At 46.7% G+C, this 25382-nt stretch overlaps 1 protein-coding gene across 1 annotated transcript in view; it reads left to right on the top strand.

The window, feature by feature from the left end:
- trpv4 (transient receptor potential cation channel, subfamily V, member 4) overlaps nucleotides 1-25074 on the top strand; it is a 40187-nt gene extending 15113 nt beyond the window's left edge. The window contains exons 7-17 of the mRNA XM_084322384.1: nucleotides 2026-2324; nucleotides 2914-3093; nucleotides 11867-12025; nucleotides 15877-15969; nucleotides 17198-17271; nucleotides 17747-17912; nucleotides 18847-18913; nucleotides 19010-19314; nucleotides 21397-21524; nucleotides 22551-22672; nucleotides 23091-25074. Of these exons, the coding sequence (XP_084178510.1) occupies nucleotides 2026-2324; nucleotides 2914-3093; nucleotides 11867-12025; nucleotides 15877-15969; nucleotides 17198-17271; nucleotides 17747-17912; nucleotides 18847-18913; nucleotides 19010-19314; nucleotides 21397-21524; nucleotides 22551-22672; nucleotides 23091-23209 (1712 nt within the window). The 3' untranslated portion in view covers nucleotides 23210-25074. The remainder of the gene's footprint in view (nucleotides 1-2025; nucleotides 2325-2913; nucleotides 3094-11866; nucleotides 12026-15876; nucleotides 15970-17197; nucleotides 17272-17746; nucleotides 17913-18846; nucleotides 18914-19009; nucleotides 19315-21396; nucleotides 21525-22550; nucleotides 22673-23090) is intronic.
- The last annotated feature ends 308 nt before the right edge of the window (nucleotides 25075-25382 follow it).

Raw genomic sequence — 25382 nt, forward strand, 5'->3', positions numbered from 1 at the left:
TTGTTGAATTCTACTCTGACAGTGCGCTCGGTCTCCCGTGTGTTCGGTAAAGAAAGAGTGAAATAAATGTTAGATGGAGGCGACAGTGGCTCAGGAGGTAGAGCAGTCGTCTGGTAGTCGAAGTTTCCCGGTTCGATTCCCGCTCCTCCCGGGGTGGCATGTCGAAGTGTCCTTCAGATTCACATTCAGATTCAGATTCCTTTTATTGTCACGTCAATCAGTACCTTTTACAGCAAATTACAATTACAAGAAATTCAAATTCACTTTGTTGTGGTTCCTCGATCGTAGCAGCATCCAATATAATATAAACTAAAATAAAAAATTGCATAGAATAAAATAAATAAGATAAAATAACAGCAAGATGACTATATACATTGATACCTTGAGCAAGACACTTAACCCCTAACTGCTCCCGATGAGAAAGTTAGTTGAAACATTGCATGGTCGCCTCCGCCGTCGGTGTGTGAATGTGTGAGTGAATGGGTCAAATGTGAGGAACAAAAATTGTAAAGCGCTGTGGATAAAAGCGCTATATAAATGCACCATTTCCCATGTATTTAGCGAGTGTTCAAGTTCAAGTCTCTTTATTAGTTGTCATACAAAAATACAGAATACTTTTATATGAAATGCTTTTTTTCTGTTTTGCTCCTGAGAGTGTGCTAGATAAAAATAGATAAGTATAAAATAGAAAGTCAAAAGTATGTAGAAGTGTAAACAAAAGTGTTCAATATACATATATACAATATACAATGCAGAGTAAAGAAAATAATAACTGAGTTACAGTACAATGCAGAAATGGGATGAGGTACAACTTAGGGTAAGGTGCAATGAGGTATGAGTTGTAGTGCAAATCTCTTTACCAATAAATATAAAGGGCTAGATCCACAAAGAATGGATTGCACGGAGCAAGTTGCACCCTTACAATTCATTATGAATTGAAGATGGGGGACCCTGATGTAAACAAGACTAAAGTATTTCTCTGGTCTGCATCCCCTTAACAATTGTGTGTATTGAGCCGTACTGTATTGTACCCATTCTGTAATCTGTTAATGAAATGTTCATTCAATCAATCAATCTGCGCGGTGATTGATTGAATTAAATTCTTTTTTTATTTTAATTTTTTTTATCTCTCTTTCTCTAATTTTTTCTCTGTTTTCTCCCCATCCCAATTTAGTCGTTGTGCCAATTCCCCCCCTCCCCTACCTGGTTGTTGTGCGCATGTTCTCCTACTGGTCGGTACAAGGGAACCCTGAAGTATCCGCACACTTCCTCCGACACGTGCGGCGACAGCCAGTGGCTCTCTTCTCACCTGGCAGCGAGGGCTCTCATTGGTGAAGTGTAACGCGTGGGAGGTCATGCTGCCTTCCTCAAGTCCTGCCTCCGCTGAGCAAGCGCCCAGACCTGACCTGTAGGCGTCGCTGTCCACAACGCCAGTTTCCCACCCACGGCTTCCCTCCCCCTAACCCAGCCAAACGAGTTAGTATAGCGATCAGCCCAAGCCAAGGCAATGCTGACTCCGGGAGTCGAGACCGCAGCCTCTTGCATTGGTGACGAGCGCAATCTCCGCTACGCCACCTGACGCCGATTGAATTAAAGTTTTATTAACAGATTGCAGAATGGGTACAATACAGTACGGCTCAATACACACAATTGTTAAGGGGATGCAGACCAGAGAAAGACTTTCGTCTTGTTTACATCAGGGTCCCCCATTTTCAATTCATAATGAATTTTAAGTAAGGGTGCAACTTGCTCCGTGCTATCCATTCTTTGTGGATCTAGCCCAAAGTGTGTTAAAGTGGGTAAAGTGGGTTCTACAGTGAGTTGTTTATTTAAAGTGAGTGTGTACGTGTGGATGTGTGTGCTGTGAGTGTATTTGATGGTTTGTTACATAGCGTTATTGTCGTTGAGCATCCTAATGGCCTGGGGATAGAAGCTCCTTCTGAGTCTCTCTGTGCTTGCCATGAGACTCCGGTATCGCTTGCCTGACCTCAGCAGTTCAAAGAGTGCTGTGTGTGTCTCCTCCAGGCGAGCTGCCCCTCTCGCTGGCAGCCTGCACTAACCAGCCGGACATGGTGCACTACCTGACGGAGAACTCCCACAAGAAGGCCGACCTGCGGCGCCAGGACTCCCGCGGCAACACGGTGCTGCACGCGCTGGTGCACATCGCCGACAACACCCGCGACAACACGCGCTTCCTCACCAAGATGTACGACCTGCTGCTGATCAAGAGCGCCAAGGTCTACCCGGAGTGCAGCCTGGAGGCCGTGCTCAACAACGACAACATGTCTCCGCTCATGATGGCCGCCAAGCTGGGCAAGATAGGGGTAGGTGAGCGGAGGTCGTGCACCTGTGTGTGTTGGACGTGAATGTTTGTGTGTCGAGTACCTTGGGACGCTTGGATCGTTATGATTTCCTGGGATTATATTACATGTACTTTTTTTTCTTTTTAATATATCAATGGCTCTCCTATCTGCATAAAAAGTGGGGGGGAAATCTCCTATCTACACTTTGCGAGGCACCAATACCTGGTCGGTATTATTAACACATAATATAGTAATATAGTACAAAAACAGTGTATTGTATTGGGTATCCTTAAATAATTGCATTCTGCAAGAAGACAACACAAAAACAACACTTTAGGAGGTCATCGGCCATCGATATATATATATATCTTTTTTATCTTAGTTTACCCAGAAAAGGTTTTACTAAGCCCACTGACCTGCTCTTTTTCCGTGTCACGCTGATTCACACTGATACAGTTCCACACTTTCAATCTATGAGCTTCCTCAGTCTGCCACTGGAGTGGTTGGAGTTGGGAGTCCCTTGCTCCGGGGCGTCTGGATGGCTAGTTAGTAGCCTGAGCTTTATTAGCCTCCCACTGTGTGAAAACGATCTGTCCCGTTCCCCTCTCAGGTGTTCCAGCACATCATCCGACGTGAGATCAAAGACGAGGAGGCCCGCCACCTGTCCCGTAAGTTTAAAGACTGGGCGTACGGCCCTGTCTACTCCTCCCTCTACGACCTGTCCTCCTTGGATACCTGCGGAGAGGAGGTGTCCGTGCTGGAGATCTTAGTCTACAACAGCCGCGTCGAGGTGAGTCACAAGGGACGGGTTCGTGCAGGTAGAAGAACGAGTCGAGATACTGAATTGGGGAGTTGGGGGCATTATGAACACCACATCACGCTCATAATAGCCAAGCTCATATTCTGACTATGAGAAACTAGAAGAAGAAGAAGTCTTTATTTGTCATACAGATGAACACACACATGTGAGATGGCAACACACTGGAACACACACATGCATTGGGTCGCTGATAGGCTGAAATGCCTATCTGCGCTTGACCCATCCCTTCGTCCTTCCCCCCAAGGGCAGCTGGGAGCAGACATGGGCTGTGGCGTGGGGCCGCGTCCGGGGACCAATCCAAGTACTCCTGTCCATCTTCGTCAGGGATGCGGCAGTGTTAGCCATCTGTTCTGCATGTTTTTCCATTGTGTTTCTCTTTTTCTGGAGGGGAAACCCTTGCGAGCACGGGGAGAACATGCAAACTCCACACAGAAAGGCCCGGGAGATACCCCACCTGGGTATCTGGCAACCCGGCAACCTGGTCCCCAAGCGGGAATTGAACCCTTCTTGCTGTGAGGCGACAGTGTTAACCACTATATCACTGTGCCACATCAGAATATAGCTGGGACATGGCAGAATTAAGCAGGGTATTGTATACTGTATGCACCTTATCCCATTTTACTGTTGAGTTTGACAGACTTTACAGGTTTCATGATAATATTGCTTTTCTTCTTCGTCCTTTTCTACCCAGAAACTTTTTTTTAAATGTATTTGTACTTTATTTAACCAGGTTAGTCTCATTAAAGTTATAAACCTATTTTACAAGAGAGACCTGGCCGAGGGCGGCTGAGTGGCGCAGTGGGCAAGGCGCTCGCCACTAACACAGGAGATGCTGGTATCGAGCCCAGCTCTCGCCGTTGCTACCGGCTTGGCCGGCCGTCATACTAACACAATTGGCAGTGTTAGAGGGTGGGAAAGCCGGTGGGTGGGGATTGGATGTTGTGGACAGCGACTCCTACAGGTCGGTTTGGTGACACCGGTGCGGCGGAAGCAGGAAGTAGCGGGGGCAGCGTGAGCCTCCCACGCGTTACTCCTCACCACTGAGAGTTCGAGCTGCTGCGGTGAAAAGATGCGACAGGCTGCCTCCTCGTGATGCAAGGCTTCTATCCTCACTACAGCCGACCAGTGGGAGGCATAGTCAAGCAACGTTCAAGACAGGGGAGGGAAGAATTGGAAATACGAAATTGGGATGGGAGAAAAATAGAAAATGGGGAGAAAAAGTGGATTAAAAAAAAAAAAAAGACCTGGCCAAGAAGACAGCAATTAAGACAATTACAAATCACAATTTCATAAAATTCACAGTATAACATTAAAAGAAAAAAGAAAGAAAAAGGGGGCACCACATCAGAATTGTACATTGAAGGCAGGCAAGATTAATTTAGTGTGACCTGTTACGTAACATAGCATTTACAGACTAGTTCATTTTCCTCCATGATTTTTATCCTAGCTTTAAAACATGGTAGTGAGATAAGTTCCTCCAGATCCATTAGCGGTGACAGTGGATCAGGAGGTAGAGCAGTGTCCTTGAGCAAGACACTTAACCCCTGATTTCTCCCGATGTGCAGGTTGGCAACTTGCATGGTTGCCTCCGCCGTCGGTGTGTGAATGTGTGAGTGAATGGGTAAAATGTGAGGAACAAATTGTAAAGCGCTTTGGATAAAAGCACTATAAATGCAGCCATTTACCATTTACCATGTTTTTTTTTAAGCTCATCCCAGGCCTTGCAGAGCAACAAGACTTGCTGGGTGGGTTTGAAATGACCCCCCTGCTCAGGCACTTTAACAAGCACCTTTACATGTTGCTCAGTAACTCCTGAACCACATAGTCCAGAAGAGAGCAGGAAGTGAGGCATGATACATTATTGCTAAACCAACCAAACTTCACATACATGCTTGGGAGGCACCTGGGATTTTGTCACACTACATTTGGTCATGCACCATAGCACCACCATCAGGCCAAACAGGAAAACGATTCTACAATCCCTGCTAACTGTTTAACCGTAATACATGAACACGCAAACAAAGTACTGTATCTTAGGCACCATTTCACCTGCAATTATAGGACTTGCATGGCAATGCTCCTTCCACTCTGCAGTAAACACAACATATATTTTCTGGTATCCCTTCCCACATTTAAAAAATACATAAATAAAATACTTACAGCTCCTTTAAGCACACAGACAAATTTGTGTTCATAATATAAAGAGTATTAGCCAGAATACTGTCTGTGTAAGTATACACTCAATGTGTCATTTTGAGTGGCGGCATGGTGGTGTAGTGGTTAACACTGTCGCCTCATAGCTAGAAGGTCCAGGGTTCAATTCCCACTTGGGGACCAGGTCGCCGCGTTGCCAGGTACCCGGGTGGCGTCTATTCGAAAGGCAACCGGTTCATGCTTCCGCGTTTGCTTTTTGCGCTCTGATTGGCCACTGCTGTTTCTGGTCGCACCAATCATGTGACGGCAAGTTTTCGCCAGTTAAGCTTAGGCACTCTTTCGAAGTTGGTTAAGGTTAGAGTTTGTCTTAGATAGAACGCCAGCCCTGATTCCAAACTCTAACCTTAACCAACTTCGAAAGAGTCGCCTAAGCTTAACCAGTGATAAACTAGGCGTTAGGTAGTTTGCTGCTGGTCGAGGCGGAAATGGGCGCGTCACGCGATTGGGCACACATGTCTGTTATGGATTGTTAGCAGAGGGCCCAGGCGCAAACAGATAACGAGGGAGAGGTAGAGGTAGATTGTCCAAAAGTGAGCACTGCTCCTTTAATTAGAACACTTCGAGCCAGGGGTGAAGTGTAACAGAAAATATATCCAAGGCAGTAGCAAAAACAAAAACAAGGAATAGCTCAGCTAAGGCTGGCAGAGGGCGAAATACAAAATAAAGAATGATCTCATAAAGAGAGAAGTCCAAAAACAAAACACTAAATGACACAGGGTAACTTACTAAGAAGACAGGAGCTCGGGCGAAATACAAAATAAAGAATGATCTCATAAAGAGAGAAGTCCAAAAACAAAACACTAAGGCCCCGTCCACACGAACGCTGGGTTTAATGTAACCGTGATTGTATGTGCGCAGTTGCACTGTTCGGCCACACACAACCGGGGATTTGCTACACTGCAACCGCGGTCTTTTGAAACCGGTGGCCAGGGTGGAGTTGTGCGGTTTTGCAGTTGCGTGTGGGCATAGCAACCAAGGTTATTCCCAGTGTTTACAGCAGAGCTGTCGCAATTATTCCCCATGTTCACGGCAGACCGCGGGGTAGAGAGATTAGAGCAGAGCCAACTACACCAGTGTTTACAGCAGAGCTGTCCCAAGTAGCGTTATATGAAAATGATTGTAACAAACTTTTGTTCAAAACGTATCGTCTGTGTTGAAGAGTGTTGTGATCGACTGATGTCTGTTGACGCTCAGAGTAAACATGTAGCTGCAGCTAAACTAAACTCATGTGTTGTCAAGTTATTGTTATAAGGAACCCAGTCCAGACTGCATCCCCTTAACAATTGTTTGTATTGAGCCGTATTGTATTGTACCCATTCTGCAATCTGTTAAATAACGTTTACATCCATTTCATATCGGTAACGTTACTTCTTCTTCTTCAGTTAATTAATGGCAGATCGCGACCCAACAGGAAGTTTAGTGAGCGTTCAGTCTTTTCTGATTGGTTGAAATGGCCTTCATGTCTGAACAACATCGCCGCCTACTGCTTTGGCATTGTATTACATTGTACTAAATGTATCGGTTGCTGGGTTCCAGCTCTGCCGTGAGTACGCAGTTATACACGGTTGTCCACCTGTGTTCACCGTGTGGACGGAGTTTTATTTTTTCAAACTTCGGTCATATTAAATCCAAACTCTCGTGTGGACAGGGCCTAAATGACACAGGGTAACTTACTAAGAAGACAGGAGCTCAGCACATGACAGGGACGAGGATAACAAAACATGGAACAGAAACAATGAACCGACAAGTACGAGTAGGGAACAACACTAGATATAGGGGAAACAATTAACACTAGAGAGACAGCAGGGCAATTAGCAAAACGAGACACACATGAGGGAAGGGCAGACTAACAGGGCTAAGGAAAACAACCAGACCAAACACAATGGGGAATATAAACAGGGAAGCACAAGAACTAACTACACAAGAAGACTGAACACTAGACAGAGTAACCAAACATACAAGGAACAAATAAATAATTACAAAGGGAATGAGACTAAAGACAGAACACAGTTAAACAACACAGGAGACAATAAAAATGCCAGGAGAATAAGAATGTCCAAAGGTGGGGGCTGCTGAGGAGAGTAGACAGGGAAAAGGGGTTCAGGGACTGGCAAATCCTCACAGTACCCCCCCCTCCACAGACGGCTCCCAGACGTCAAAAGGGACCGTCCGGGAACGGGCAGGACAGGGGGCCGGGAGAACACAGGGAGAGTCCGGGGGGAAAAAAAGTCAGGACGGACAAGGCCGGGACGAGCGACACCGGGGCAGGGGAGCGGCGACAGGAACCCAGGAGGGGCACAGGAGAAACGGGGCAGAGGAACGGGGCCGGAGAGGGGAGAACGGGGCACGGGATCAGGAGGACCGGAGGAGGGGACAGAGGCCAGGAGAGGGGGGCTAGAGATGGGAACAGGGACAGGGAAACGGTGAGGGGGTAGAGGGGAACTGGTAGCAGGGACAGAGGACCGACGAGGGGGTCGAGGGGAACTGAAGCAAAGGGGCGAGGGTGATAGGCCCGGAGCAGGACCCCGGACAGGGGACCCACCAGACGCCGGACTTGGGGCCGGACGCAGAACCCCGGACGGGGTTCCCTGCAGCCGAAGACCACGGCGCAGAACACGGCGTATACCACGGCGTAGACCACGGCGTAGACCACGGCGTCGGACCGGACCAGAAGAGGAGTCGGGACCAGACGAAGAGCCGGGACCAGACGACGAACCGGGACCAGATGAGACGGGACCAGATGAGACGGGACCAGATGAGGAGACGGGACCAGACGACGAACCGGGACCAGATGAGACGGGACCAGATGAGACGGGACCAGACGAAGAGCCGGGACCAGACGAAGAGCCGGGACCAGACGACGAACCGGGACCAGATGAGACGGGACCAGATGAGACGGGACCAGATGAGACGGGACCAGACGAAGAGCCGGGACCAGACGACGAACCGGGACCAGATGAGACGGGACCAGATGAGGAGACGGGACCAGATGAGGAGACGGGACCAGACGAGGAGACGGGACCAGATGACGAGCCGGGACCAGATGACGAGCCGGGACCAGATGAGGAGACGGGACCAGATGAGGAGACGGGACCAGACGAGGAGACGGGACCAGACGACGAACCGGGACCAGATGAGACGGGACCAGATGAGGAGACGGGACCAGACGAGGAGACGGGACCAGACGAGGAGACGGGACCAGATGACGAGCCGGGACCAGATGAGGAGACGGGACCAGATGAGTCTCCAGGTGCAGATCGACCTCGGTGCAGACCTCGGCGTTGACCACGGCGTTGACCACGGCGCAGGGCTGGACCAGACGACTCTCCAGGTGCAGATCGACCTCGGTGCAGACCACGGCGTAGACCACGGCGTAGACCACGGCGTGGACCACGGGGCAGGGCTGGACCAGACGAGGAGCCGGGACCAGGAGACCTCCCGGGGACAGGAGCACGACCCGGACTAGACGTCAGGGTCTTCCCGGGAGCCGGAGGAACAGGGGCAGCTAGAGCTGCTCTAGCAGGGGCTAAACTGGCAGTAGAGACTGAGTTAGCTACCTGGGTAAAGCTAGCTGCTAGGGCTACACTAGCGGGGGCTAGGCTGGCAGTAGCGGCTGGGTTAGCTGCCCTGGCAGTGCTAGCTGCAGGGCCTGTACAAGCTGCGGAGGGTGCACTAGCCGAGAGGGTTCGAGTGCTAGCTGTAGGTGCTACACTAGCCGGCGAGGCTAAGGCGCTAGCAGCAGGGGCTCTAGCGGACGCGACTGAGATGCTAGCAGCAGGGGCTCTAGCAGACGAGGCTGAGGAGCTAGCAGCAGAGGCTACATTAGCATTCCGGAGTAAGCTAGCAGGGGCTGAGCTAGCAGTGGGGGCTGTGCGAGTAGCCTGGGCTGAACTAGCTGACGGGGCTACTCTAGCAGCTGAGACCATGCTAGTCTTCTTAGCCTTGCTAGCCTTCCGAGACCTGCTAGCTGTCCGTGCTACGCTAGCAGACGGGGCTAAAGTGTTAGTCGGAGTAACATGGGTATAACCCATCCTGATAACTGAAGGGGCAGTTCTAGCAGGATAGTAAACACTGGCTGGAGGGCCAGACCAAGGAACTGAGACCAGAGAAACAGGGGCCATAGGGAACGAGCTAGCTGACGGGGCAGTCCTAGCTGTTGAGGCCTTGTTAGCTGCAGAGGCTAAGCTATCAGACGGGGCTGTACTAGCTGTTGAGGCCTGGTTAGCTGCAGAGGCTAAGCTATCAGACGGGGCTGTACTAGCTGTTGAGGCCTGGTTAGCTGCATGGGCTAAGCTATCAGACAGGGCTGTGGTGCTAGCAGTAGCTATGCTAACAACTGGGGCCATGCTGGCAGTAGGTGCTAACGGGGTAGCTGTCGAAGCTACAAGGGCTAGTCTAACCACAGGGGCAGGGTTAGCTATCGGGCTAGTGCTAGCTTTCCTAGACTTTCTAGCTCTCCGTGACTTGGTAGCAGTAGGGACTAACGGGGTAGCCTTCGAAGCTACAAGGACTAGGCTAGACACAGGGGCAGGGTTAGCTATCGGACTTGTGCCAGCTGCCTGAGCAGTGAGAGATGTGGGGCCTAAGCTAACTGCTACAGGGGTAGTGTTAGCTATCGGGCTAGTGCTAGCTGCGTGAGCAGTGAGAGCTGCGGGGCCTAAGCTAACTGCTACAAGGGCAGTGTTAGCTATCGGGCTAGTGCTAGCTGCCTGAGCAGAGTTCACAGGGCTGGGGTTAGCAGCACTAGCTGAGGGCGCTAGGCTATCGGTTGAGCTAACAACCTGAGCAACGTTAACAGGGCTGGGGTTAGCAGCACTAGCTGGGGATGCTAGGCTAACGGCTGAGCTAACAACCAGAGCAACGTAAACAGGGCTGGGGTTAGCAGCATTAGCTGGGGACGCTAGGCTAGCAGTAGGTACCCTAGCAGGTGACTGAGGTGAGGCTATGCTGGTGGTAGAGGCCTTACCAGCAGTAGGGGCTTGACCGGAGGCTGGAGGCTGGAATAGGCACTTGATCCAGTGTCTGCCATACTCCTCCATCTGTGGGGCCAGCTCAGGGTGCCATTCCCTGAGTGAATAGAGCAGACGCAAAACCTCCTTCCTCTCCTCCAAGGAGGAGGAAGGAATATCCCCCAGTCTGAACGCCTCCAAGGCGCTCAAAGCCTCCCTCGTTCTGTTCGCTGGGTCCAGACATGGTCGGTTCATTCTGTTATGGATTGTTAGCAGAGGGCCCAGGCGCAAACAGATAACGAGGGAGAGGTAGAGGTAGATTGTCCAAAAGTGAGCACTGCTCCTTTAATTAGAACACTTCGAGCCAGGGGTGAAGTGTAACAGAAAATATATCCAAGGCAGTAGCAAAAACAAAAACAAGGAATAGCTCAGCTAAGGCTGGCAGAGGGCGAAATACAAAATAAAGAATGATCTCATAAAGAGAGAAGTCCAAAAACAAAACACTAAATGACACAGGGTAACTTACTAAGAAGACAGGAGCTCGGGCGAAATACAAAATAAAGAATGATCTCATAAAGAGAGAAGTCCAAAAACAAAACACTAAATGACACAGGGTAACTTACTAAGAAGACAGGAGCTCAGCACATGACAGGGACGAGGATAACAAAACATGGAACAGAAACAATGAACCGACAAGTACGAGTAGGGAACAACACTAGATATAGGGGAAACAATTAACACTAGAGAGACAGCAGGGCAATTAGCAAAACGAGACACACATGAGGGAAGGGCAGACTAACAGGGCTAAGGAAAACAACCAGACCAAACACAATGGGGAATATAAACAGGGAAGCACAAGAACTAACTACACAAGAAGACTGAACACTAGACAGAGTAACCAAACATACAAGGAACAAATAAATAATTACAAAGGGAATGAGACTAAAGACAGAACACAGTTAAACAACACAGGAGACAATAAAAATGCCAGGAGAATAAGAATGTCCAAAGGTGGGGGCTGCTGAGGAGAGTAGACAGGGAAAAGGGGTTCAGGGACTGGCAAATCCTCACAATGTCACATGACCAGAAACGTCAGTGGCCAATCAGATTAGCAAAACGCATGAACCGGTTGCCTTTCGAATAGACGCACCCAGGTGGGGTATCTCCAGGGCCTTTCTGTGTGGAGTTGACATGTTCTCCCCCCGTGCTCACAAGGGTTTCCCCTCCAGGATATAAACCCAATGGAAAAACATGTAGAACAGATTCCTAACGCTGTCGCGTTCCTGACGACGACGGACAGGAGCACTTGGATTGGTCCCCCGGGCGCGGCCCCACGCCGCAGCCCAAGTCTGCTCCCGGCTGCCCTTGGGAGGGAAGGACGACGGGATGGGTCAAGTGCAGAGACGAAATTTCATCGGTGACATCACCGACATGTGTGTCGCTGCATGACGACTCTGTCAATGTGTGCAATGAATAAAGACTTCTGAAATGGTGCCTAAGATACAGTCCAGTTTAATCTGAATCATTAATCTTTTAAATGTTTCATAATCTTTAGAGTGTGTAATTCTCTGCTCTTTCAGAACCGCCATGAGATGCTGGCGGTGGAGCCCATCAACGAGCTGCTGAGGGCCAAGTGGCACAAGTTTGCCGCCGTCACTTTCTACATCAGTGTGGTGTCCTATCTGGTCACCATGATCATCTTCACCCTGGTGGCCTACGCCCACCCGGCACAGGGAACGGTGAGTGTGGCACCGCCGAGGATAATGTTCTCCTTCATATACAGCGGAACAAGAGATTCATTCAGCTCCGTTCTACATTCATCGCACATACATCCACATGCACACACCAACATGGGTAACATCAACCCATCCATCTACACTCATTGCACACACATCCACATGCACACACTCACCTTAACACTCACTTTAGACACTTGATCATATTTATCTATTTATTAAAGAGATTTGCACTACATTCATACCTCATTTGCATTTGCACCTTGCCTTTAAAAAAGTTTTTGTACCTCATTGTCTGCATTTTGTACCTCATTGTCTGCATTTTTACTTCATTGTACTTAGGTTGTACTTTAGTTTGTATATTGTATATTGTATAGTGTTATATTGTATTCCTCTTTTACTTACTTTTTTACTGTATGAAGCACATTCTCAGGGGCTCATACAGAACCAAGTATTTCACTGTAATGTACATGTACTTTATACGTGACAAATAAAAACAAACTTGAACTTGAACTTGAACACACTCACTTTAAACATTCACCTTTAACATTCACTTTAGACACTTTAAACACTTTTTATTACACCATATTTGATCTATTTATTACTCAAATATTTGCACTACTTCTCTACCTCGTGTTTGCATTTTAGCATTGTGTTAGCATTTTGTACTTTAGTTTTGTATATTGTATATTTTGTATAGTGTTTGGTCTTCATTCTTTTTACAATATTTGTACTGTATATGAAGCACAATCACAAGAGGCTCATACAGAACCAAGGATTTCACTGTAATGTACATGTAACCTTATGTGACAAATAAAAAAAAACTTGAAACTTGACATTTTAAACTATATATATATATATATATTTTTTTTTTGGTTATCTTTTTCCCCCTCCTTCTTTTTCCGATTTTTCTCCCATCCCACTGTTAGTCGTTATGCCAATTCCCAACCCCCTTCCTGGTTGTTGCGCACTTTCCCCTACTGTTGGTCCGAGAGGCCGGAGACTGTCACATGCTTTCCTCCGACGCATGTGCAGCCAGCCGGCAGCCAGCCTGGCCGCGCAGATTCTCACCGGGAGAGTGTAACGTGTGGAAGGTCGCACTACCTCTCTCTAGATCCTACCCTTGCTGAGCAGGCGTCCCGACCGAACTGTAGGGGTCGCTGTCCACAACGCCCAGGACCCACCCACGGCTCCCCTCCCCCTAACTCAGCCAAACGAGTTAGTATAGCGATCAGCCCGAGCCAAGGCAATGCTGACTCTCCAGGAGTCGAGACCGCAGCCTCTTGCATTGGTGACAAGCACAATCTCCGCTACGCCACCTGACCGCCCTTAAACTATACTTTGATTATGAGAAACACTTTTAACCGTGGCAACGTCTGTAACTTTGATGGCGGCTGCCGTAGCCAAAAGGCATCGGTTTGATTAAAGTGTTTTTTGTTTTGTTTTACATCTTTGTTCGACAAGTGTTGCTGACTTTCTCTCTCTTTTTGGTCTGTGCTACCATTCAGGCCCCATGGGTCTGATAGTAAGGAACTGGCTAAACTGCCCTCTTTTCACATACTGGTACAGTCCATTATTGGTGGACAGGACATTTCTTAATAACCAGGGTTGGTCATCATACTGATCCATCCATCAGAACATGTTGAATGTATCAATACATTGTATTAAATAAATGTACATTATTAAATACATCCCAATTGTTAATTATATATTTTCTTATTTTTTAAACAAGATTAAATCAAATGTATACCATTACCTACCTACTGATTTCACTGTAATCATAATAATCTTAACTACCTACCTCATACTATAGTCTACCCATATAACTCTGTCCACATATATATATATATATATATATATATATATATATATATACACACATATCTGTCTGAATATATCTGCATATAATCCTTCTATATACCTACTATACACCTGCAGATAACCCATATAACTCTGTATGATAGCATGTACAATAATGCTGTATATACCGTGTATATATATATATTTTTTTACCGTATATATCTATCTATCCACATCCGTCTGTACATACCTGCACATAATCCTTTTACATATCTGTAGATACTATATCTATATCTGTACATATCCCTTACTTACTCTTACTAGTTGTGCTACATCTGTCCAACCATGAGCTCTACGAACCCCTTCAGTCAGCCTACCGAGCACATCACAGCACAGAGACCGCCCTCATCAAGATCACTAATGACCTCCTCCTTGCTGCAGACTCCGGACACATAAGCCTCCTCATCCTTCTCGACCTCTCCGCGGCATTCGATACAATATCCCACTCAGTCCTCCTCAAATGCCTCTCCGACAACCTAGGCATCACCGGTACAGCTCTGTCATGGTTTCATTCATATCTCACAAATAGATATCAGTTTGTCAGCGTCAGCGGCTCATCCTCCCCCCGGCCCCAGTCAACCACGGTGTCCCCCAGGGCTCCGTGCTGGGTCCCCTACTATTCACCATTTACATGCTCCCCCTTGGTCAGATTATACGTCACTACGGACTCAACTTTCATTGTTATGCTGATGATACTCAGCTCTATATCAGCACCTCACCATCCTCCCAGCTCCCCCCACAGTCTGTAGTCAACTGCCTCCACGCCATAAAAACCTGGATGTCAACCAAATTACTGAAACTCAACAGCAAAAAGACAGAGCTCATGGTTGTGGCCCCCAAGGCACTGCTCGGGAAGGTTGGAGATCTCCTCCTCCACGTTGACGGCTGTTCCATCTCCCCGTCTCTCGAAGTCCGTAACCTGGGCGTCACCCTTGACTCCACACTTTCATTTCACTCCCACATCAAATCCGTCACCAAGTCTGCCTTCTACCACCTCAAAAACATCTCCCGTCTCCGACCCTCACTCTCAGACTCTGTGGCTGAGACCCTAATCCACTCATTCATCACCTCCCGGTTGGACTACTGTAATGGAGTCCTGTTCGGGGTACCCAGCAAAGCCCTGGACAGGCTCCAGTATGTTCAGAACTCAGCTGCCAGGGTTCTCACTCACACCAAGCCCTGGCAGCACATCACCCCCACCCTCATCCACCTTCACTGGCTTCCAGTCAAGTTCCGCATCACCTTCAAACTCCTGCTCCTCACCTACAAATCCCTCCATGCCCTCGCCCCCCGATACCTGTCTGATCTCCTCCACCAGTACACTCCATCCCGGAACCTACGATCCTCTGATCTAGGTCTCCTCTCCATCCCTCGCACCAGGTTTTGGGGACAGAGCCTTCAGCGTGGCGTCCCCTACCCTTTGGAACTCTCTCCCCCCCCCCCGAAATCCGCAACGCCCCAACCCTGGACACCTTCAAATCCGCTCTAAAAACACACCTCTTCACCAAGGCTTTTCCCCATCAGTTAGTTTAGATTAGATTAGGTCCATTATCCCTTACCTTCCCTCATCCCCCCTTCCCCCCCCCCCCTATTTTCTTTGCCCTATTTTTTGTCCTGATTGTGAAGCGACCTTGGGTTCTATGAAAGGCGCTATATAAATTTGATCTATTATTATTATTATTATTATTGCAGACCAGTATGACTACTACCATACTGTCTTTATACCTGTATCACTGTATATATTAATATTACAACTCTGTACATACATCTGATTAGCACTACACTCAGTAGTACTCATTTTATATATGTTATACCCACATATACATTGTATATTACTATTGCTCTTTACTGTTACATTTGCACTCCGGTTGGATGCCAAACTTCTTTTTGTTGTACTGTACTTAATGATTTTAATCTAATCTAATCTAAACCAACAGTTAACATGTCTACCATCCGACCGTGTTCAACTAATGTTCTCTCGTCTTCCTCTCCAGCCTCCACACCCCTACGTCACGTCCACAGACTACCTGCGTATGGGAGGAGAGGTCCTCACCCTGGCGTCTGGAATCTTCTTCTTCCTCACCAATGTGAGTCAGCCTCCTCGTAGTTTGACTTAACCCTTTCACTGCCACACTACAGAAGGTTAACCCTTTCACTACCACACTACAGAAGGTTAACGCTTTCACTACCACACTACAGACGGTTAAGTCAGTCGCTCCTCCCCCTCCGTCAGCGGCTCATCCCCCTCCGTCAGTCGCTCCTCCCCCTCCATCAGTCGCTCCTCCCCCTCTGTCAGTCGCTCCTCCCCCTCCATCAGTCGCTCCTCCCCCTAAATCAGTCGCTCCTCCCCCTCCGTCAGCGGCTCATCCCCCTCCATCAGGTGCTCCTCCCCCTAAATCAGTCGCTCCTCCCCCTCCATCAGTCGCTCCTCCCCCTAAATCAGTCGCTCCTCCCCCTCAGTCAGTCGCTCCTCCCCCCCTGTCAGTCGCTCCTCCCCCTCAGTCAGTCGGTCCTCCCCCTCCGTCAGTCGCTCCTCCCCCTCTGTCAGTCGTTCCTCCCCCTCCGTCAGTCACTCCTCCCCCTCAGTCAGTCACTCCTCCCCCTCAGTCAGCGGCTCCTCCCCCTCCGTCAGCGGCTCCTCCCCCTCAGTCAGTCGCTCCTCCCCCTCCGTCAGTCGCTCCTCCCCCTCCATCAGTCACTCCTCCCCCTCCGTCAGCGGCTCCTCCCCCTCCGTCAGTCACTCCTCCCCCTCCGTCAGTCGCTCCTCCCCCTCCGCCAGTCGCTCCTCCCCCTCCGTCAGTCACTCCTCCCCCTCCGTAAGTCGCTCCTCCCCCTCCGTCAGTCACTCCTCCCCCTCTGCCAGTTGCTCCTCCCCCTCCGTCAGTCACTCCTCCCCCTCCGTTAGTCGCTCCTCCCATTCCGCCAGTCGCTCCTCCCCCTCCATCAGCGGCTCCTCCCCCTCCGTCAGTCGCTCCTCCGTCAGCGGCTCCTCCCCCTATGTCAGTGGCTCCTCCCCCTACGTCAGTGGCTCCTCCCAATCTCTTGCACCTCGAGTCTCATCTGCAATGTCTGTGTTGTTGGCAATATGGAAATGTCTCCCTCTTCGTAGATTAAAGAACTCTTCCTGAAGAAGTGCCCTGAGGTTAGGGTTAGGGTTAATCTCTCTCTCTCTCTCTCTCTCTCTCTCTCTCTCTCTCTCTCTCTCTCTCTCTCTCTCTCTCTCTCTCTCTCTCTCTCTCTCTCTCTCTCTCTCTCTCTCTCTCTCTCTCTCTCTCTCTCTCTCTCTCTCTCTCTCTCTCTCTCTCTCTCTTGTAGATTAAGGACCTCTTCCTGAAGAAGTGCCCCGGGGTCAACTCCTTATTTATTGACGGTTCCTTCCAGCTGCTCTAGTGAGTCTCCAACCTCTGCTGTATCCCTGTCTGACTTTTACCCCCGGGCTCATTTCTCATACTTTCAATTGAGTCATCCAATTAATTCCACAGCCTCCTCCACCAGCACGTTTCATAGTTTACATCTCTAATTAAACCTGTGATCCAAACAAAGACTGGCGGATGTGGAGCACCTCTCTGAATCATGTTTGTTTTATGTCATTAGTCTCCGTGATGCCGACATTGTAATAAACACACATGTATGTCTTGTTATTATTTTTGTTGTTGTTGTATGTAATTGTCTTGTAATATTTGCTTTATTACATGTTTTTCACATGTAATTATCGACTTTTAATTATGATATGTCTTCGCTGTTAAGTGATTACCTGATGATGGTTACTTAGTTTGTACATTATCTTTTTGTTAAAAAAAAAAACAAAAAAAATAGGCATTAGAGCTGTTTCGTTGGATTTCTAACCCCATCTGTCCTCCCCAGCTTCATCTACTCTGTGCTTGTGATAGTCACAGCGGCTCTCTACCTGTCTGGCATCGAGGAGTATGTGGCTGTGATGGTGTTCGCGCTGGTTCTGGGTTGGATGAACACGCTGTATTTCACCAGAGGCCTGAAGCTCACTGGGACCTACAGCATCATGATACAGAAGGTAAGAGTCGCTCTCCACAGAAATCTTCGATGAGATTGGTTCTATTTCCACCAAGGGCTCTTGGTTGGTCGGTCGGTCGAGATGAGGAGCCGGCTTCAAAATCGGGAGATGAGGAGCTGTTGCTTTGACGGGTCACGGTTGAGTGGGGAAGGCCCTTGGTAGGATGTTCCACTCGTTGAAATCTTAGCAAAGCAAAGAAACAATTGGAAATGGGTTAATGTTTTGCACTTGGCACTAAATTGGAAACATCATATCAACTTTTACAAGTTACTCAGGCCCTCAGATCAGGCCCTCAGATCTGCTGATAAGGGTCTCCTAACCACCCATGGGTCCAACTTCAAGTCTGGGGGGGGGGGGGGGGGGGGCGTGCTTTTGCTGTCGCGGCCCCTGACCTCTGGAACAGCATCTCCATGTCCATCAAATCTGCCCCCTCCATCAAGTCTTCTAAATCTAAGCTCAAAACTCACCTATATTCCTTAGCCTTCCCTGACTCACTCTTGCCTTGTTTGTTTTGACGTGTTGTTCTGTTTCTTTGTTGGTTGTTTATTTTCTGTTTATTTATAAGAGGAGTACTTTCTTTTTTTAGCTACGCAACCCACTGTGAAGCACTTTGGTTGACAATTTTCATGTTTAAATGTGCTATACAAATACATTTGATTGATTGATTGATTGATTGATTGATTGATTGATTGATTGATTGGCTCAAATTATAAATGTTTAAATATCCGTTGGCAGTGGGCATCCAAAGAAAGAGGAAAGAAGGGACTGGTTCTTCCTGTAAGCGTTACTTGCGTACCGAGACCTTTGCCCACTGGAGGCTGTGCCTCTCACACCAATACTGCAGAAGGTCAGATCCTGAAGCAGAAGAAGCAGAAGAGAAGAATGGATTGACCTTGGCATTACCATACATAAGAAATACACTTTTTGCTTTCAGATTCTCTTTAAAGACCTTTTCAGATTCCTACTAGTCTACGTGCTCTTCATGATTGGATATGCGTCAGGTAGGCCTTGTCCCCTTGCTTTGCATTTGTACCTCGGTATTACCTATAGGTTGTCATAGGGTACATGACCTCACTATCCTCTGTTGTGTCCCCCAGCCCTGGTGTCTCTGCTGACAGTGTGCCCCGCACCAGGCACAGAGTGTGAGGGGGGCTGTCCCACCTACCCCCAGTGTAGGGACACGGATACCTTCGGTGCCTTCCTGCTGGATCTGTTCAAACTGACCATCGGCATGGGAGAGCTGGACATGATCCATGGTGCCCAGTACCCGGCCGTCTTCCTCATCCTGCTGGTCACCTACATCATCCTCACCTTCGTGCTGCTGCTCAACATGTTGATCGCTCTGATGGGGGAGACAGTGTCACAGGTTTCCAAGGAGAGCAAGAAGATCTGGAAGCTCCAGGTGAGGAGGTAGCAGGGCGTGACGGACCTATGGAAGATGTTAATAATAATAATAGCTTCATTTTATATAGCGCCTTTCAAAAGACCCAAGGTCGCTTTACATAGGGGGAAAAAATTACAAAAGTAACAAACATAGTGGACAGACACAACATACAAAGTGAGAAATTAGGGGTTAAAGGCCAAGTTGAAGAGGTGGGTTTTGAGCAGAGTCCAGAGTTGGGGCGTTGCGGAGTTCTGCGCGGAGGGAGTTCCAGAGGGTGGGAGCTGCCACACTGAAAGCTCTGTCCCCGAAGGTCCGCAGTCTGGTTCGGGGGATGGAGAGCTGACCAGTGTCCGTGGATCGCAGGGACCGTGACTGAGTGTAGGGGTGGAGGAGGTCAGTGAGGTACTGAGGTGCCAGAGCGTGGAGGGATTTGTAGGTGATGCAGGATTTGATGGGGAGCCAGAGGAGGTGGATGAGGGTGGGGGTGATGTGCTGCCATGTTAGGTAGCAGGGCGTGACGGACCTATGGAAGATGTTAGGTAGCAGGGCGTGACGGACCTATGGAAGATGTTAGGTAGCAGGGCGTGACGGACCTATGGAAGATGTTAGGTAGCAGGGCATGACGGACCTATGGAAGATGTTAGGTAGCAGGGCGTGACGGACCTATGGAAGATGTTAGGTAGCAGGGCATGACGGACCTATGGAAGATGTTAGGTAGCAGGGCGTGACGGACCTATGGAAGATGTTAGGTAGCAGGGCGTGACGGACCTATGGAAGATGTTAGGTAGCAGGGCGTGACGGACCTATGGAAGATGTTAGGTAGCATGGCATGACGGACTTATGGAAGATGTTAGGTAGCAGGGCGTGACGGACCTATGGAAGATGTTAGGTAGCAGGGCGTGACGGACCTATGGAAGATGTTAGGTAGCATGGCATGACGGACTTATGGAAGATGTTAGGTAGCAGGGCATGACGGACTTATGGAAGATGTTAGGTAGTAAAGTGTCCGGCCAAGCTAGGGAGAGGCCAGTGGCAGTGTGGGGAGCAGTGGTCTGGGAGTTATATCCATTACAGACTTTTTATTGCTTTATTTACACCCGCTATCTTTTATGAGTTCCCAATCAGGTCAATCCTGGACAGAGAGGTTACAGTCCAAATTACTAACTACCGTAATTCCTCTAATAGTAACCCCGGCTTGTATTTGTTTCAACTGTAGCGGATACCAGGCTTGTATTAGGAGGAGGCATGTATAAGAGAGAGGCCTATATTTCAAATTTTCAAACAGATCATAATGAATAAATCAACATTTTGTGTCAGTTTGAACCCAGTCAAATGTACTGGGTTCATTTATTGAAACCAAGTACTGTATGAAATACGGTAGTAAACAGTGCAATTACAGGTGGTCAAAAAAAGTTAAATAAAGTAAAATAGTGCAATCACAATACTGGTATAATAATAATAACTTCGTTTTATACAATTCTGAGGTAGGCTTACTCTCTTGGTAAACATTAACACCATACTTTACTGCACAGCCAGGCCAGCATATAACAACAATAACAAAATATATTGCCTATGGTAAATCCGTTGAGGGAAATACCGTAATTCCTCTAATATACATGAAACCCGGCTTGTATTAGGAGGCCGGCTTATAATTGCTTAGCTCAACAGCGCACCCGGTCATTAATAGAGACCCGGTTTTTAATTGAATACCGGTTACTATTAGAGGAATTACGGTAATAGTAGTTTTGCAATGGTGGAATGAACTCAGCCAGGACAGCTGAAACCTGGCCAATTTTCTGCTGCCAACTAAAAACACACCTCTTCAAACAATATCTTAAAAAAAATACTATTAAAAAGATACTACTAAAATACTATTATGTACCCCACTACAATGCTACTATACTTATACTACTACCTATCATGCTAATATGTCTATACTACTATGTACTCATGCTTGATACTACTGTATTTGATGAACAATGTCACTGACCCTTGATCCCTGCCAGAGATGTACCTCTCTCCATCTGTAAGTCACTTTGGATAAAAGCGTCAGATAAATGACTAAATGTGAATGTAATTTTGAACTTCGTATGATTGAAGTGGGCTACAACCATCCTGGACATTGAGCGCTCCTTCCCAGTTTGCCTTCGCAAGTCCTTCCGCGCTGGGGAGATGGTGACGGTGGGGAAGAAATGGGATGACACTCCTGACCGCCGCTGGTGCTTCAGGTGTGTTACGTCTCCAGTCATTACAGGAGCTATCCCTTCATAGTAGATCAGTCTAACAGTTCAATATGGAGGTGAAGTCTGACGTCATTTTAGTTTCCCGCGCGGTCCACCCGTATCGAGATGTATCATTGGGAAAATGTATTATCGGCTATTGTAATAATTCTGCCTCATGAACATTGGCAAGCTTTCCATTTTTGCACAAAATGAGTTCCCTTCTATCACTAACATAATTTTTAAAGATTTTTTGGTTGAAATAAAGTTTGTTATATAAGGTTTTTAATTTGTCGCTAAAAAATAACTACACTTACCAGTAGAACGCCTGTCGTTCAGTGCTGTCGCCTAATACAGCCAGGAGTCTACGCTTTGGTGATGTCAGTCAGCAGCGCCAGAGTGAAGTGTAGTTCCTCAGTGAACGAAAACGTAAACATTGTTATTTTGCTACTTTTACGTTGCGAATGTATTCATGTTGAGCTATAGATTGTGGATGAATACACACAGAAAGGTACACCATGCCAATGTTCATGCTTTATTTGTTTTAAATGAGACGATTTAGAAATGGGTCCATTGGAAATACATGGCAATTTCAAGGAGGGTGGACCGCGTGGGAAACACCAATGACGTAACCTCTACACCTCCCTATAGTAAATCAGTCTAACAGTTCCATTGCCAGGGCCTGCGTCGATCGAGACATTTCTTTCTCAATGATCTTCTATCTGTGACTTTTGCCACGTTGTGTCAGTTAACGTTAATTCATTGCAAATGATACCGTAGACACTCTGTAGTCGTCACTAACATGCTCACAGATGATGTATTGACCTTTGAGAGGAGACCTCAAGGGATAATTTAGCATTTCATAATTCGTCTGCAGGAGAACAATACTGTTGACAGATTTTTTTTTATTAAACTGATGATTCGCTTCGTTGATGAACACCTATGATTATTGGTTAACAAAAAATTCCTTTAGTTGTCATTATTGGATGTCTACAAAAAGTGCCAGACATTATTAATACCCTTTTGTCATGTTAGGGTGGATGAGGTTAACTGGTGCCACTGGAATTTAAACCTGGGAATTATCAATGAAGATCCAGGCAAGAATGAGACATGCCAAGCCGACTCAGTGCCGTCAACTGTCAGAGGTCTGAGGAGAGGTCAGATTATACAGAAACACACACACACACATATGCCTTCGTCCTTTGTGTTTACTGTGGTACACATTTAATGGAATTTCCCCCAAACTACTGTCTCATCTCATCTCATTTGACCTCATTCTCTCAATCCAATCTAATTAATCTCATTATCATCTCAAACTAATTTGATTCTCATCCCAATCTAATCTCATTATTATCTCAACCTCATTTTATTCTCATCTCAACCTCATTTTATTCTCATCTCAATCTCATTCTCATCTCAACCTTATTTTATTCTCATCTCAACCTCATTCTATTCTCATCCCAATCACGTTCTCATCTCATTCTCGTCTCAATCTCACCCCAATCTCATTTGAATCACAACCTTGTTTAATTCTCAATCTCATTCTCGTCTCCATCTCGTCTCCTCCACCTTCAGACCGTTGGTCCACGGTGGTGCCGCGTGCGTTGGAGTTGAGTAAGGGTCCGCGGCAACGAGATCCGGTGGTAGAGATGGAGGCCTTGATGCCCAGACATCGCCCCTGTGCAGAGGGCTAGCACCATCCACCCGGAGGGGGGCACCGGAGTCAGGATCTTCGAGGGCACCCTTTCAAATGTCCCACCCCCACAGATTGACAAAGGACTGTTTGGCCATGACGTGTGGCAATTTGCACAGAACTCATATTATAGTATTTTATTCAAATGAAATGAAAGTATTATAGTAGGTAAGTTAGCGTAATAGGATAGATGATTTGCACACTTATTTGCTCGATCCATCACATGGAAGAGAGTAAGCTACGTGGAGATGAAAATGTTTTTGGACAAAAAGAGAAAAAATGTCGTTTTATTATTATTATATAGTCAGTTACTTTTGGGAGTCAGTTGCCGAATTTGGAGGGATGTTAAGTTTAACGTATTCTTTGAAAGCACGGGCAATAGTGTACCTCCGAATTTAAGACATCTCACTCAGGGATTTAAGACAAAATATCTCAGTTAAAGTGTTATTCTGAGTATTATTTTCACAGTATTAATAAATAGTACCATAGGTGGTCTAACATCCCAGCACAAGCATAATAAGCATTACGCTAGTACTGTAGACAAAGGCTTAGATTTGAGAAAAATCCCAATTTCATATGCGTTCACATAACTCACACTGCAACCATGAATTATGCAGGCCATACAGTTGAGATGTTTTTGCATGTGCCGCTTTGAATATTTAGATTATGAAAATTCAGTATTCGTCATCTCTCTTATACAATGTATTTATTTAAATTCTTTTTAACACACATTTTTCCATATTTAATTCACGAAATAATTTCTCAGCTATGGAAGTCTATAAATTGATGGAAATAGGCTTAACTGCCACAGCAGGAAGCAAGTCTTTCACTTGAATGAGACAATCATGCTCCATGCCAGTTCCTGATATGTGCATTATTTTATGAATATAAGGACATTGTCCAGGACAAGATGGCCATGATGAGCAGGTTATAGTTGTCAAGCGACTATGCAAATGTAAGACAATAGCCATCCATGTTCCGGTTTGTCTGGGCGCTCAGTGTTATTGTTGCCATGCAGCTGGGGTATTTGCATAATCAACTCCCAGGTCTTGTCATTATGTGCTTCCTTCTCTGGCTGCAGTGTTTTCATTGCGTTTGGCCCCTTGCCCTATTCAGTTTATTGTTTATGCACATCTATAGCATGTATATGGATGTACATGTGTTATTGTACTGGATGGCAACAGTTAGATGGACCATACAATTCATTTTCATCCATTTAGTTCTGTTGAAGGTCAGAGGAAATTGTTCCCCGCAGTGCCTTACATCACTTCAGTCCCACTGCGAGTGTCTCCTACTCTCTAAGCATGTTTTTTTTTATTGTTTGTAGTATATCATTATGCAGTATCATAAAGTAAAGGATGAATTGATTTAAAGAAGAAGAAGATAATATATTCTCTGTGACAACGTTTGTGCAGATGTGAATTTATAGACCATAATAACAGTGTTTTACAAGGTATTTGGCTTGATTTCTTTTACTGGAACATTTGCTACTGATCCAACAACAGCACCCAGATATATTTTCTTTTAAAAAGAATACTGTAATTTTTGTGAAAAGATATAATGATAATTATTTTATCCTCGCTTGTCTTATAGGTTACTGTGTTGTTTTGAATATCAATGTATTCTTTTAAAAACAAACCTTTGCCAGTTTTTCTGTTGTTTCTATATGTGCCTATACTGTATTTAATCATTAGTCTGCTATTTGTAATTCCTTTACTGACCTGCTGAGGGCTGCAGAGGTCTAAATTCCTCTACAGCGCTGCATGTACAAAGCTACAGGAGAGGAGTTTTGGTGTTTTGGTAATAAACATCAAATTCCTCAGTTACTATACAGTACAAGTTCAACTCCCCCCCCCCTTTTTTTATCACAACTGCAATTCTAGAATTTTCAGTGTTACTTTGATTGTAATTATGTCTTGAACATTTTTATAACGAGATACAATATTAAAGTTTTGTTTACTTTTTCCATGGATGTCTCACCGACCTTGACTGTAAGCAGAGCTAGTGTGCTTTTACTTTGCAGACGATGAAAACACACAAGCCGTTAACAAATCACGTCACACCTCACTGCCTTCTGCCTCAATCATTCTACCTCATCGCAATCTTTCCATCTTCTTTGCCATGTTATGGTGACACTTCACTTTAGGGGCCACCGATACTGATTAAGTACCTCA

This window comes from Notolepis coatsorum (assembly GCF_963971535.1).
Source record: "Notolepis coatsorum genome assembly, chromosome: 10".
Lineage (NCBI taxonomy): Eukaryota > Metazoa > Chordata > Actinopteri > Aulopiformes > Paralepididae > Notolepis > Notolepis coatsorum.